This window comes from Littorina saxatilis, linkage group LG16 (assembly GCF_037325665.1).
Source record: "Littorina saxatilis isolate snail1 linkage group LG16, US_GU_Lsax_2.0, whole genome shotgun sequence".
Lineage (NCBI taxonomy): Eukaryota > Metazoa > Mollusca > Gastropoda > Littorinimorpha > Littorinidae > Littorina > Littorina saxatilis.
Window position 1 is genome coordinate 54,663,359 of NC_090260.1, and position 15,301 is coordinate 54,678,659.

Sequence of the window (15,301 nt, forward strand, 5' to 3'; positions counted from 1 at the left end):
ACCTGCTATGGACGCATACGACCAATCCAAACCAAGAATTGCAGACGCACACGGAATATTAATTCAACAGTCATGTGCTCTACATGTAAGCAGGGTCGAGTCACAAGCCACACTGCTACGGATGTGATTGGCTAAACGCATTGCCACAGGAAAACACCACGCCTTCAAGCACATAATCGACAAGCCTGAATGTGTTGAGCATTTTTTCTTGGTCTCCTGGCTTCCCACTGCTGAGAGCTGTACACTCTGAGGGTCGGACAAACTAGCACGGATGCCGGCTTGAACAAATTAGTAGCTTGAAGTAAAAGACAGCTGAAGGGTATCTTTGCTTTGTGACACACCACACAGTGTGCGACATAGATTGTGCAACAGACGCGTTAAAACACTGCTTTGAGGCTTTATTGAGGAGTATCCTTTGCTGATTTATGTGCATTTACAGGAAGGCCTGTTTGATTACCAACATTAAAACCGCTGGCAACATTGTTTCAACACAGTGGGAATATACAAGCCATGAAAAGCAGGTAAGATCCCTATTTACGACATTAATTGCTACGTACTAAACAATCCCTTTTCAAATGGCGTAACATTCCCAAAATGAAGTCTGAAGGCAGAAAAGCGTCAAGGAAATGGCGCAAGAGATAAAGGAAACAGGCGTATGCCTATTTTAGTTGGAAAGAAAATAGCGTATGTCATAATTTTCACAAATGAGCTTAATGATTAGTATTATTATGGATATAATCGACACTCCATGTTTTAGCATTCATAAGTCTTCCTATTCGTACCAAAGAAATAAAGAATGTAAACAAAATTTCATTTTGAAAATATCCGTTTTTTTCTCTTTCCTAAAAAAGTTGTAAAAATCGACTTACACCAAAATTCCGTGTGGACGACGAAATTGATTTTTTTTTTCAATTTTGTTCACAATTCGCGCAGTATTCGAGTGGTTAGGACATCGGCTACGAAATCTCGAGGTCCTGGGTTCGAATCTCTGCCGACGGGCGCAGTTGCGTAGTGGATAAGACATCGGCATCCTAATCAAAAGGTTGTGAGTTTAAAACCCGGCCGCGCCCGCCTGGCGGGTAAAGGGTAGATTTTTTTTGGAACGCCAAATCGGTCATTGACGCGCGGAATACCGGCCGGAAATCTGCCAAGACTTTCGAGCTATACTCGTCGTTGATTGGTCGGAAATTCCGCCCGAACGTTTAATGTCCGGGCGGAATTACGGGCGTACTTTCTCACTACTCATTAAAAACTTGGAATGGGTATTTACCGGACACTCATATGTAATTGCTTTGAAATCAAGGGCGATCACTCAAATTCTTCAAAACGCAGGGCAATGGATGTTGCGCTGTTAATAGTGCAAGACGGGAATGCGATCTTTGTCAATACCCCTGTATCATAGGTGCTTGAAGAAGACATTTTCTTACAGGCAGAATGTTAATTAAACAGAATAGTACACATTTTAGACAGATCTGTACGGAATTGTGCTCGCTATATGGGCATCTACTTCTTTAGATACGTTCTGAAATAAGCAACTGTCCTGCTTCCTTTGCAGACATGAATTGGGTTGTTGTTGTTGTCAGAAATATATTTTCTGGTTTTTTTTGGCTGGCATAGCATTTTATTCAAGTGAGGGTATGTATAATTGTCATTCGACGTACACTCCTTGTCAGATTTACTTTGACTTAAAAGAGCGTAAAGGAAGAACTGTTGTTATGTGTGTGCGGCTCTGTTTTTCACAGTACATTTATATGAGTGTAGGCTGCAAGAATGATTTAGATCTAGAATTTTCATGAGTGTCCTAATAATTATTTTCAGGCTTATTCCTATATACATGTAGACATCACCCCCCCCCCCCCCCATACAACACGCAAAAACCACATAGAGTATGCTTGTAGAAATAACGAAAGTGCTGACTGTAACACCCGTCTACAATCATAGGAGCATTGTTAACCCGCGATTTGTACAAATGGAAAATGTTTTACAAATCACGTAAATACGCCCGATATTTTCTTGTCATCTCCCAAGTCAAGGGATCTATTAGATTTGTTTTTCATGGGGTTTTTTCATTACTTTATTGTCCCATCGCTGGGAAATTTGGGTCGTTTTCTCCCAGTGGAAAGCTAGCAACAACAATCGCGCTACCCCAAAGTCAAGGAATCTATGAGATTTGTTTTCTTTTTTTTTTCATTACTTTATTGTCCCATCGCCGGGAAATTCGGGTTTGTTTACTTTGTTATGCTAAAAATCGTAATATTTTATCTATCGGGGCCAAACCAACCCCTACCACACAGCATAGAGGCTCTAAACATTAAATATTAATAATAATAAAAGGCATGTATCACTTTATGGAATGCGATATTTTTACATTTTTACATATCGCGGTTTTAGGTTCGACGTAATTTGTAAAATGCTTTTACATTTTTACAAATCACGGGTTAACAAGCATCCTTGCCAAGTAGAACTGAAACGAGGTGTAAAACGACACGGATGACTCATTTTCATGCGCCATCCGTAACTCTGCTGGGGCGTTAGAAAGTACTGTTACAAATTCTAGTTCTTTCTTTTTACATTTAGTCAAGTTTTGACTAAATGTGTTAACGTAGAGGGGGGAATCGAGACGAGGGTCGTGGTGTATGTGCGTGTGTGTGTGTGTGTGTGTGTGTGTGTGTGTGTGTGTGTGTGTGTGTGTGTCTGTCTGTGTGTGTGTGTGTAGAGCGATTCAGACTAAACTACTGGACCGATCTTTATGAAATTTGACATGAGAGTTCCTGGGTATTATATCCCCATACGTTTTTTTCATTTTTTGGATAAATGTCTTTGATTACGTCATATCCGGCTTTTCGTAAATGTTGAGGGGGCATTGTCACGCCCTCATTTTTCAACCAAATTGGTTGACATTTTGGTAAAGTAATCTTCGACGAAGCCCGGACTTCGGTATTGCATTTCAGTTTGGTGGCTTAAAAATTAATTGATGACTTTGGTCATTAAACATCAGAAAATTGTAAAAAGATTTTTATTAACACGATCCAAATGTACGTTCATCTTATTTTCTATCCTTTGCTGATTCAAAAAACATATAAATATGTTATATTTGGATTAAAAACAAGCTCGGAAAATTAAATATATAAAAAATATTATCAAAATTAATTTGTCGAAATCAATTTAAAAACACTTTCACATTATTCCTTGTCGGTTCCTGATTCAAAAAACATATAGATATGATATATTTGGATTAAAAACACGCTCAGAAAGTTAAAACGAAGAGAGGTACAGAAAAGCGTGCTATCCTTCTGAGCGCAACTACTACCCCGCTCTTCTTGTCAATTTCACTGCCTTTGCCATGAGCGGTGGACTGACGATGCTACGAGTATACGGTCTCTGCTGCGTTGCATTGCGTTCAGTTTCATTCTGTCAGTTGGACAGCTACTTGACTAAATGTTGTATTTTCGCCTTACGCGACTTGTTTCAAAATCGAGGAGATCGAGAGGGGAGGAGGGGGATGAGGCAGCGTTTCAGATGTGTGTGTGTGTGTGTGTGTGTGTGTGTGTGTGTGTGTGTGGTGCTCCTTACAAACAGAAACTATTTGCTTTGGACGATAGTTTCTCACCGATAGATATTGTTGCGGTGTAACACACTAATTCTAAACTCATTTTCTTGTAATTTCTGTCATTTTTACATTTAGTCAAGTTTTGACTGAATGTTTTAACATAGAGGGGGAATCGAGACGAGGGTCGTGGTGTATGTGTGTGTGTGTGTGTGTGTGTGTGTCTGTCTGTCTGTGCGTGTGTGTCTGTAGAGCGATTCAGACTAAACTACTGAACTGATCTTTATGAAATTTGACATGAGAGTTTCAGGCTATGATATCCCCAGACGTTTTATTTCATTTTTTGGATAAATGTCTTTGATGACGTCATATCCGGCTTTTCGTGAGAGTTGAGGCGGCACTGTCACGCTCTCATTTTTCAACCAAATTGGTTGAAATTTTGGTCAAGTAATCTTCGACGAAGCCCGGACTTTGGTATTGCATTTCAGCTTGGTGGCCTAAAAATTAATTAATGACTTTGGTCATTAAAAATCTGAAAATTGTAAAATAAAACAAAATGTTATCAAACGATCCAAATTTACGTTTATCTTATTCTTCATCATTTTCTGATTCCTAAAACATTAAAATATGTTATATTTGTATTAAAAACAAGCTCTGAAAATTAAAAATATAAACAATATTATCAAAATTAAATTTTCGAAGTCAATTTAAAAACACTTTCATCTTATTCCAGGTCGGTTCCTGATTCCAAAAACATATAGATATGATATGTTTGGATTAAAAACACGCTCAGAAAGTTAAAACGAAGAGAGGAACAGAAAAGCGTGCTCTCCGTCACAGCGCAACTACTAAACCGCTCTTCTTGTCAATTTCACTGCCTTTGCCATGAGCGGTGGACTGACGATGCTACGAGTCTTGCTGAAAAATTGCATTGCGTTCAGTTTCATTCTGTGAGTTCGACAGCTACTTGACTAAATGTTGTATTTTCGCCTTACGCGACTTGTTTACATTTAGTCAAGTTTTGACTAAATGTTTTAACGTAGAGGGGGGAATCGAGACGAGGGTCGTGGTGTATGTGTGTGTGTCTGTCTGTGCGTGTGTGTGTGTAGAGCGATTCAGAGTAAACTACTGGACTGATCTTTATGAAATTTTACATGAGAGTTCCTGGGTATGATATCCCCAGACGTTTATTTTTATTTTTGGATAAATGTCTTTGATGACGTCATTTCCGGCTTTTCGTGAAAGTTTAGGCGGCACTGTCACGCTCTCATTTTTCAATCAAATTGGTTGAAATGTTGGTCAAGTAGTCTTCGACGAAGCCCGGACTTCGGTATTGCATTTCAGCTTGGTGGCTTAAAAATTAATTAATGACTTTGGTCATTAAAAATCTGAAAAATGTAAAAAAATAATGTTTTTTTTATAAAACGATCCACATTTACGTTTATCTTATTTTCCATCATTTTCTGATTCCAAAAACATATAAATATGTTATATTTTGATTAAAAATAAGCTCTGAAAATTAAAAATATAAACATTATTATCAAAATTAAATTGTCGAAATCAATTTAAAAACACTTTCATCTTATTACTTGTTGGTACCTGATTCCAAAAACATATAGATATGATATGTTTGGATTAAAAACACGCTCAGAAAGTTAAAACGAAGAGAGGTACAGAAAAGCGTGCTATCCTTCTCAGTGCAACTACTACCCCGCTCTTCTTTGTCAATTTCACTGCCTTTGCCATGAGCGGTGGACTGACGATGCTACGAGTGTACAGTCTTGCTGCGTTGCATTGCCTTCAGTTTCATTCTGTGAGTTCGACAACTACTTGACTAAATGTTGTATTTTCGCCTTACGCGACTTGTTTCAATATTATATCATTACATTTAGTCAAGTTTTGACTAAATGTTTTAACATAGAGGGGAAATCGAGACGAGGGTCGTGGTGTATGTGTGTGTGTGTGTGTGTGTGTTTAGGTGTGTGTTTGTGTGTGTGTGTGTGTGTGTGTGTGTGTGTGTGTGTCTGTGCGTGTGTGTGTGTAGAGCGATTCAGAGTAAACTACTGGACCGATCTTTATTAAATGTTACATGAGAGTTCCTGGGTATGATATCCCCAGATATATGTTTTCATTTTTTCGATGAATGTATTTTATGACGTCATATCCGGCTTTTTGTAAAAGTTTAGGCGGCACTGTCACACCCTCAATTTTCAATCAAATTGATTGAAATTTGGCTAAGCAATCTTCGACCAAGGCCGGACTTCGGTATTGCATTTCAGCATGGAGGCTTACAAATTAATTAATGACTTTGGCCATTAACAATCTGAAAATTGTAATTAAAATTATTTTTTTTATAAAACGATCCAAAATTACTTGTATGTTATTTGTCATCATGTTCTGATTCCAAAAACATATAGATATGTTGTATTCGGATTAAAAACAAGCTCTGAAAATTAAAAATATAAAAATTATGATTAAAATTAAATTTCCGAAATAGTTTTAAAAACTATTTCATCTTATTCCTTGTCGGTTCCTGATTCCAAAATATATAGATATGATATGTTTGGATTAAAAACACGCTCAGAATGTTAAAACGAAGAGAGGTACAGTAAAGCATGATATGAAGCACAGCGCAACCGCTGCCGCGCCAAACAGGGCTCGTCACTTTCACTGCCTTTTGCACTAGCGGCGGGCTACGTTCAGTTTCATTCTGTGAGTTCCACAGCTTGACTAAATGTAGTAATTTCGCCTTACGCGACTTGTTCTATCATAAGTTTTGTTCATTATGTTTCATCTCTATATATCCTTTATTTACGCTTTTTTAATTTTACAAAAAACAGAAGATGTCAGCAGAGAAAGATCCGAACACCCAAACGCCGATGGATACAGATCAGGATGACTCAGATGAAGACCAGAGAAGTAAGGAAGCATGCACATAAAGAAAATAAAACCTAAATAACGTATTAGATTAATTATTTGAATTATGCAGATGATAATATATACGGAACTGACATAAAGCGTAATGATTGGCTTTGATAGCATGTCACTTTGCCAAAAGAGCAATCAGCAATCAAGTGTTATTAGCAATTGAAATTAGTTATGGTGGAGTTGTTTCCTCTTAGCTCCCAAAAGCCAAGTGTTAGGGTATTAGAACAATGATTTGAATTCTGCAGATGGATTAGATACGGGACTGACATAAAGCGTAATGATTGGCTTTGATAGCATGTCACTTTGCCAAAAAAGCTATTGAAATTAGTTCTGGTGGAGTTGTTTCCTCTTAGCTCTCAAAAACTAAGTGTTATCTAACATTCACTCGTTGATCCCACCATTGTGTCGTCTTTTGGTTTGCTTTTCGTGATTAAGTTGATAGGAGCACGTGTGAATTATTTGTCCATGAAAAACAAGGATATTCACTCTTTGACAACCCATACCAACCCGACGCAGTTATTTCCAAACATTTTCTACTGTGACTGAGACTCTATATTGCTATTCTGGTAGACACGCAGGGGAATTTGGGATTGTGATTGAAATGTCTCACACAGGTCTATTTCGATCCTTGGTCCATATTTCCGCGAAAGTTGCTCAATATTCTTTATGTAAACAAAAACAATTATGTTGAGAAAATGAGGAATATGAAAGACGCCAAAACTGATATAAGAGTGAACGTCACCTTGTTTTGATGGTCGCACTCCCAGCCGGGGAACTGGCGTTTGCCTAATGCAGCCGTTCCTACGGCGTAAAACGTGTGCAATCAAAGTGTGTCTGATTTCGCCAGAAACCAACCGCATAGCAAAAGAATACAAGTTAATAACCCAACATCTTGGTCAGAATAGCAATGTAAACGATATTGCCACGATGAAAACATGATAGCTGTTAGTATTGGGGTATGTTTGGTTTGCTGGAGGCATATAACTCTTCTTTCGTTCGCATTTCAATATTGAAGAAAATATATGTGACCCTCCACCACGAAATGAGTCGCATGTCACCTCGCGCGGTTCTGCGCTAGGCTTAATATAAGTCCGGGGAGTGTCTGGTAACAGTGTGAGGGTCACCTTAGTCACAGGCTTATAACACACAGTGTTCGCTCTTTTCTAAAAATGTAAAAATATGAAAATCATGCAAAGGTGACATGCGACTCATTCCGTGGTGGAGGGTCACATATTGGGAACATGGTATCACGCACAATCCATTTAGTATTCTCTATTTATCAAACCCATTGCTACCTCATTTCTCTGTTATTACTACATATGTAATCAAATGTTTTATATAACAAATACGTTTTTGATAAGTCTTCATGTAAGGCAACTGGATTAAAGACCCACACACACACACACACACACACACACCCACACACACACGCACACACGCATACACACGCACACGCACACACACACACACACACACACCCATGCACACACACACACACACACACACATTTTACTCCCAAGAGATATGAATGCATAAACCAGTTATACAATTGTATTCGCTGTTTCAGAGTGTCCTCGATGTACACAGATATTTGAGCCATCTATACTGCAAGTCTTCTTCCCTGAAGTCAACATAGAGGAACTGTTACAACAGGGAAATAACAATGTTGTCAAACCTAAGAAGGATGAATTCAAGAAACTGTTCTGTGCTTTGCTTAATTGCCCAGAAGGAAATGCCGTCATTTTCCACGTAGAGGACACTCGTATTCTTGATAAGCATGACATTGCATGGAACGACGAACTCATGCAGTTTGTTCCTGATAACTCCTGCTACCATGACATATTTGAACGAGTGATACTTGATACACATCACTTCCGTGTTCGCGTGAAGCCGCGTAAAGACTCAAAGTGTGTAATGAGCACGTGCTGCTTCCACTCCAGCCTGTCATTGGACAAGGGATTGGACAATCAGCCCTCTCACCATAAAATGCAGCGTGTTCTGGAAAATGCGAGGGATGGTCATGGCTACTCCAACGAACCACTTAAATTGAACTTACCGGACGATACTTCCTTTCAAAATGGCCAAGTTGTACAAGTAGGAGGCTACCCTGGAGGTAGTGTTCCTTTTCAAGAGAGCATGTGGCTCCAGGCAAAACGAATAGCGCAACCACTTCAGCTAAACGATTTAGTGGGCATGATGTGGGGGCCAAAGGAAGATAAAAAACACGATCTTGGAAAATACATTTCAGCTTTATCTAAAGTTCCAAGAGGTGGAATAATCTACTTTGGGATCCGTGAAAAGCCAGAAGGTGATACACAGCCCAAGCTCAAAAGCTTTTCTTCAGAGGGTGTTGTCCTTGATCAACAAAACTCCGACCAACTACAACAGTACTTTAAAGAGAAGATAAACAATCTGCTTTGGGTTCGAGCTCCATCTCAAAGCGATAACGATCAATCTGAAAACATCCCTGTCTTAGCTGGACGTGTTGACGTTTTCCGTTTGTCTGAAGGGCTTCAAAGTCGCTGCATCATCAAAATAACGGTTAAGCAGTTCCAAGGAGTTTGCTTCTTTCGAAAAGAAGGACCTGAGTCGTACGTTTTGAACGCAGAGGACAAGCCTGTTCCAGTTGAGAACTGGGCTGACTGGGCAGAAGGGTCTCACTGTGAGGATTTCGTACCTGTGGACGTACAGTTTCACTGGAAATTTTAAGTTCCTGTGTTGAGATTTGTCCGTTGTCCGGTAGTCATCAAGATTACGATGACAAGAGGACCAGAACGGTACATTTTGAACAAGCGAGACTCACATGAAGATTAAACGACTTGGTTGACTGAATACACGGGTGTATCTACTTTGATATGGTGTATGTGAACCTAATTTCGAAAGGAGGGTTTAACTCCTGAAAATTGAAACGCAACCCTTGAAGTCATTTTGTAATTTCCCGATTTGACCATGAGTCTTTTTAAGATTACTTTGTAAGACTCTTTGAGTGTTTTGAACTCTGTGATGCCTTTAGATTCACATATTTTGCGGTTGGCACTCTACCATTGTTCTAGAAGTTGACATATCTAATACAAAGTGGTCACCAGGTCGCTAGGACACAACTAGACCTTCATTTACAATCTGATTAAAGTCAGAAAGACGAATGAGGTCCAAGCGCAGAATTGAGGAGGGTGTGTGTGCTTTGAAAATTATAAATGTTTTGTGTCTTGTTACCTTACTGATGGAATTATATCATTGATGTTCTAGTATCTTGTAACTGTGAGAAATGTCGTTTTTAAACTGTTGTAACATATGAGCCAGATAAGGTACTTCAAAAAGAAAAAACCCAGATTCGTTGGAGGATATGTTACTGTCTGTTTGATCAGTGTGTAGATGTTAGTTTTCTTTTATCTCTTTTGTTTAATAATCTGTGGGGTCACAACACCCAAAGACTACCGTAGCATGCACAAGGCTTGAACCAGAGGATTGTTAGGGTGGAAAATAGGCGCTAATCTTAATGAAACAAGTGAGATATGGATTGAAACGATCGAACCTGCTGTTACCCTTCGCTAACGCACATTTACAAATATTAGTCAAAGTGGACGTTTTTGGTTTGCTCGTACCTTCTCTTTGCTCCCTTTTTGCAGCCTTGCAGACGACATACCATGTTTTGATTGTGTGTGTACCTCAGTTACATGATCAGTCGTCACGTGACCAATATGGTGCTTGGAGCACATGTTATGTCTTGATGTGTTGTGGGTACTTTTGGTGGTGGTGAAAAGCAGTTAAGGCACTGTGAAGGTTAAACTATGAGCAGAGTGGTTCGGAAGTAAGTACTGTTAATTCTATTTTTTTTATATGGGATAATATGCGTCTGTTTATGTGTCATTACTGATCGAGAGCAGTGTTATTGTGTGTACAGATTTCCGTGCTTTGGTCAATGTCAAAACACTCATTTGCATATTTGCCATGCTGTTTAAATTTCTTTCACAAACGTTGTAACAATGACTGGTGGTAGAATGAATTACATCTGGTTGAACGTGTTGTACACAGAACAATTCAAACCTCATTTATGTACCGACTTTCTTCCAATCAGTTTTTTTTTACCGTTTGAAGTAGAAATATTGTGTGTGTCAGACTGTTGTTCACACATTTGTCTGCTAGTTTTGCTAGCATAATTATGGCATAACAGCAGAACTTATATATCCAATGACTTAAGATTTCGTGTGTGATTTACTTCATGTGTTAGCACCCATTACGTAACGTGTGAAAGCAATGCGTTTAAGAGTGACTAAGAAGTTCCATTACCCGCTAAAACGGCATCAAAAACTGCCTTTTATGCCTTCTGAGAGGATTGACACCCACACCGCTCAGCGTGCAATAACGTCCATGTTAGACAAGACACAAATATTGTGAACAAAACTGATTGTCATCATTTTTACGAGTTCTCATTCATAACCCGCTGGGTATCAACAAAAAAACACTGTTCCCCATGGAACAAATTAAGGTGGTGAATGGGTTTGAGCTTTCGAGTGAAACGTGAATTGTCAAAGTAAAAGACAATCAGGTTGATTGTTTGATGTGTGGAACTATCGCGGCTTTGGGTTCGTGTTTCTGAGGCCAATAATTGTAAACATTTACTATCAAAGACCCAATCAAAGTAAATAATTACCGCGGCGACTCATGGTCAATTTGCAACGTATCTCTGTAATCGCAAAATCCACAACGAAAAGTCAATAAAACACGTAAAAGAAAAGAAATATGCTCAACATTTTCTGAACTCACAAATAGGATCACATCTCTGTACATTTTCAGACAGGAAGAAAAATGTCAACAAGTTACGTTTGACGTCATAGACAAGTATGACGTGTTATCTCGAACTTCTGACGCGGTTTTGGGGCCCTGATTTGCATTCTAAAAATTACATTCAGCATAGGGATTCCCGTCTATTATTGTGCGTACTTTTGCTATTCTTAAATGATTACAAAAACGATGTTAGGTGGCTTGTTGTCAGACCAGCATTTTTTGTTGGTCCTCGGGGACCATATCGCCTTGAGTGATTGTTTTTTTCTACTGACATGCCGCAGGTATTTCGGTTCATTTGTTCTGATTCTTTTGTCGATTTTAACGCGGGAACCTGATTTTGCGAATTTACTTTGGGGGTGCCTGTTTTGTAGGTTCCATTGCATAGACACTACCTTGTAAATTCAACCTGTTTTCGGAATAAGATAGAGGAATGAATGGCCCTTTCAGTCATTTCCTTGATTTACAATATACGGCTTCATCACAACGATCTGCACTCAAACGCATCTGCTTTTTTTTTTATAATAATGATAAGGGTATTTATATGGCACCAATCCTAAAATAGTCCTTTATAGTTATGAAGGGTAGTAGTGTTTTTGTGACACTTAGGAACAACTGAATTTTCTTGCTTTCTTTATGATGACTTTGTGCTTTCATGATGGTTATATGTGTACTGTGTGTGCTTGTTTTCCCCTCTTTTCATGGCGTGTTTATAAACGTGTTATACAGGGTGGGCCATAAAAAGTGTCCACATTTAATTTGTTAATATTTTTCCTGTAAAGTGATATTTTCTTTTCTGTTTCAGATAGAATTTGAGACAAGCATCTTAGAATTCTTTTAAAGCCTGAATGGATCGCATTCCAGTTCAGGAAAGGACCAAAATCGTTGAACTTTACTTTGCTACCAATTCTGTGGTTCTCGCCCAGTGCGCTTTTCGGAGAGAGTTCCCTGACACACACTTTCCATGTGCGAAAACTGTGAAGCGCCTCGTGGATAAATTCAGGAACACTGGTAGTCTTGTTATCTGCGAGACTACCAGTGTTCCTGGATTTATCCACGAGGCGCTTCACAGTTCTCGCACATGGACAGTGTGTGCCAGGGAACTCTCTCCGAAAAGCGCGCTGGGCGAGAACCACAGAATTGGTAGCAAAGTAAAGTTCAACGATTTTGGTCCTTTCCTGTACTGGAATGCGATCCATTCAGGCTTTAAAAGAATTCTAAGATGCTTGTCTCAAATTCTATCTGAAACAGAAAAGAAAATATCACTTTACAGGAAAAATATTAACAAATTAAATGTGGACACTTTTTATGGCCCACCCTGTAGTTTTCATGATACATGAAGTTGGTGAGTTTGCTTTTGCTGTGTGCTTGCGAAATAGGTTAATATAACCATTTTTGATTTGTTTTAAATGTTTAATTTTGAATGGTTAATAGTTCTTTCATTGAATGTAAAATGATTGGAGGATTTAAAGAATAGGAATGATGTTGATATGTCAAGTTTCACTATATCACATAAGGTGATTATGAAACGGTTAGTTACTTCTAACTAACTAACCACACCACGATCCACTCTCGCAGTCATACATAAGTTTCAGACGCCTGTTTATGTAATAACTCGCCACCTCCCTCGAGACTTCACTCAAAATATGTTCTTTTACGTTCAAAACGTAAAACCAATGGTCACTGACAAAATGCCAGTTAGAATATAGAAAATTATAGTAACACGCTGATCCCGTGTAAAGTTAGGAAAGTATAGCTGATCTGCCTAAAGTGCTGGTTAATGCAGGTGTCACACACCCCACGTTGTCACCACTCGAATATAATCATAAATATAAAAGATGACAACGGTGGTCAACGGGGTGCAAAGACATGGTGCACTTAGCTTTGTTTTGCCACTGGGTGGACGGCCTGTAATTAGTTCATAGTCTCCACAACTGCTCCGTAGAATGTAGTGCCGGCTGGCGTTGTTACGAAGCAGGGAAAAGTGGAGACATCAGGCGCCTCACCCAGTCGCTGGTTAGCCGGTTAGCTGGTTATATCAGATGATCCCGGTTACAGCGTCTGCAGTTAACAGTGTCCCGCAGATAGGCAGCGTCCCGTAGACAACAGCAACGGAAGATAGAAAGGCTGCAACACAAAGCCTCGGTGCACTAAACATGTCAAGCTACCCAACAACCTCCACCTTTAAACATGTCATCTTTAAATATCTCATCGAGCACGTGGGCCTGCACAAACGGACTTTTACGACAACAAATCAGCCATTTTCCGTCCTTCTCTCCATATCTGAAAAAACCATATACAGATTAATATTTTAGCGTCACAAAGAGCAAATTATGCGCTAACCTGGAAAGAACAACAGAGAGTATTTCATTCCACAAACACAGACTCGTCAACAGCGTTAAATAATGATTTATTACCTCAAAAAGCCTATGAATGTAGCACTCTCATGGAAGCAAAAAACCGCTTCCACCTTTGAATGGCCTCTGTTCGTCAACAGCGACGTCCCATTCACCCTCTTGCCGACTACTTAATGCGGTGAAGAACCATCCCCGCACGGCGAAGAGAAATTGACGACCCGTCTGTCAGCCAGCATGTGTCCAAGAAGAAGGTGGTCTGTCCTATGGAGTTCCTATCAAGCCTCACTAGCAAGTAGCATAGCACGTTGATACCCAGTAAAGTATTTAAACGTGTTGAAAAACCATCAAACTTGTAGGAGAATTCTGACACCGACCCTTCTTCCTCGCTGCTGAATTTTGAGTGTCCAGTTACTTGTCCTCACACAGACAACCTTGACGAAAACACGTGACTAACCTTGTCACATATCAAGTTCAGCTATAGCTGAGTTCTGCTTCGACAGCAGAAATCCTCCCCGTGAAATCCGTGCGACACAATATCCGTGTTTGTTCTGCGCTGTCAGCAAAACCCACCCGCTGTCAGAAAGCACAGGCGCTTTCTATCGCAATTGACCAAGAGAAGGCACCCCACCGAGTGACACTTGATCCATGTCACCTAATCGTGACAGAAAGTACAAAAAGGTAGTAACCCTAATATTGTATTGTAACAAGAGACACTTTGGAAAACAGACTCAGAAAACCCGGTGAGATAAAAATGGGGATATGAATGTGTTGTTGCAGGCCAGGATTCCAATAGTAAATGTGCATACTTGGCCGATGATGACTTTATTCAGTTATTCCCAAGAAGAAGAAAAAATGCCGCAGATTGTTTTGTTTTTTTCCACTTGGAAGAACCGAAGATTTATCATCAGACGCCGCAGCAACAATTTTTTCAGCGGTAAAACTTAAATGAAGAATGCTGCGGTAAAACTGGGTTGTTGATTTGCTGCGGAAAGAGTTCCAATGTTTTTCCCCGGCATTTTGTACTTGCTCATTATGAGATTGAAGCACGTGAGTTTTCCCCTCTGTTGTGATATGGACTCGTTCAAAATTCGGAGTGGCGCGGGAACCGAGTCACCAGTAGCTCTCACAATATACCTCGCTTTTTTTACACACTTAGTTAACAGTTAAAGCTTGTCACAGTGGTTAGTGACCCAATCAGTGGATCGGGAGATCGTGGGTAGAGCCCGATTATTGTCGATTTTGTCTTCTTTCCTATGTCCCCCCCCCCTCCTCAATCTTACAACTGTTCTGTATCCTCCCTTTATTATTACTACTTTTATTCATTAGTGAACAATAGAACTGATAGTACTGAGAGTGGCGGGGGCAGTCTGCGACCCCTTACCCCCCCCCCCCCTTTCCCCAGGGGGCATTTTTATTAGTCCCTTGGCTGTGACGTCGGAGATAGTCCCGTAAGTTTTAAGAGACCATGGTTTGGGGCGCTCGGGAGACATGTGAGCAAGTAAGGTTGTGAAAAGGCCTAAAACCTGCGTCTCCCCTGTTGAGATTCAGGGTCATCAAAACACTAAGGGGAGTCTTGGCAAACAAACGGGCTTAGTGGTACACCCGACTCCTCACTTATGCTTGAAACAATAGTTTTGAGAACGGCTGTGTGAGTCTTGGCAACCAAACCGGCTTTAGTGTCGAAATG

At 39.8% G+C, this 15,301-nt stretch overlaps 1 protein-coding gene across 1 annotated transcript; it reads left to right on the plus strand.

The window, feature by feature from the left end:
• The first annotated feature begins 88 nt into the window (after window positions 1-88).
• On the plus strand, window positions 89-9,815 carry LOC138951259 (uncharacterized). Its single transcript, XM_070322901.1, has 3 exons — window positions 89-521; window positions 6,388-6,466; window positions 8,043-9,815. The coding sequence occupies exons 1-3, from the start codon at window positions 426-428 to the stop codon at window positions 9,182-9,184; spliced, it is 1,317 nt and encodes a 438-aa protein (XP_070179002.1). The 5' UTR covers window positions 89-425; the 3' UTR covers window positions 9,185-9,815.
• The last annotated feature ends 5,486 nt before the right edge of the window (window positions 9,816-15,301 follow it).

Bases quoted from the DNA above. Each gene is read 5' to 3' on its own strand.
- LOC138951259 (XM_070322901.1), top strand. From the start codon at position 426: ATGTGCATTTACAGGAAGGCCTGTTTGATTACCAACATTAAAACCGCT. The intron at 522-6,387 runs GTAAGATCCCTA...TACAAAAAACAG, and splicing joins ATACAAGCCATGAAAAGCAG to AAGATGTCAGCAGAGAAAGA. The intron at 6,467-8,042 runs GTAAGGAAGCAT...TCGCTGTTTCAG, and splicing joins CTCAGATGAAGACCAGAGAA to AGTGTCCTCGATGTACACAG.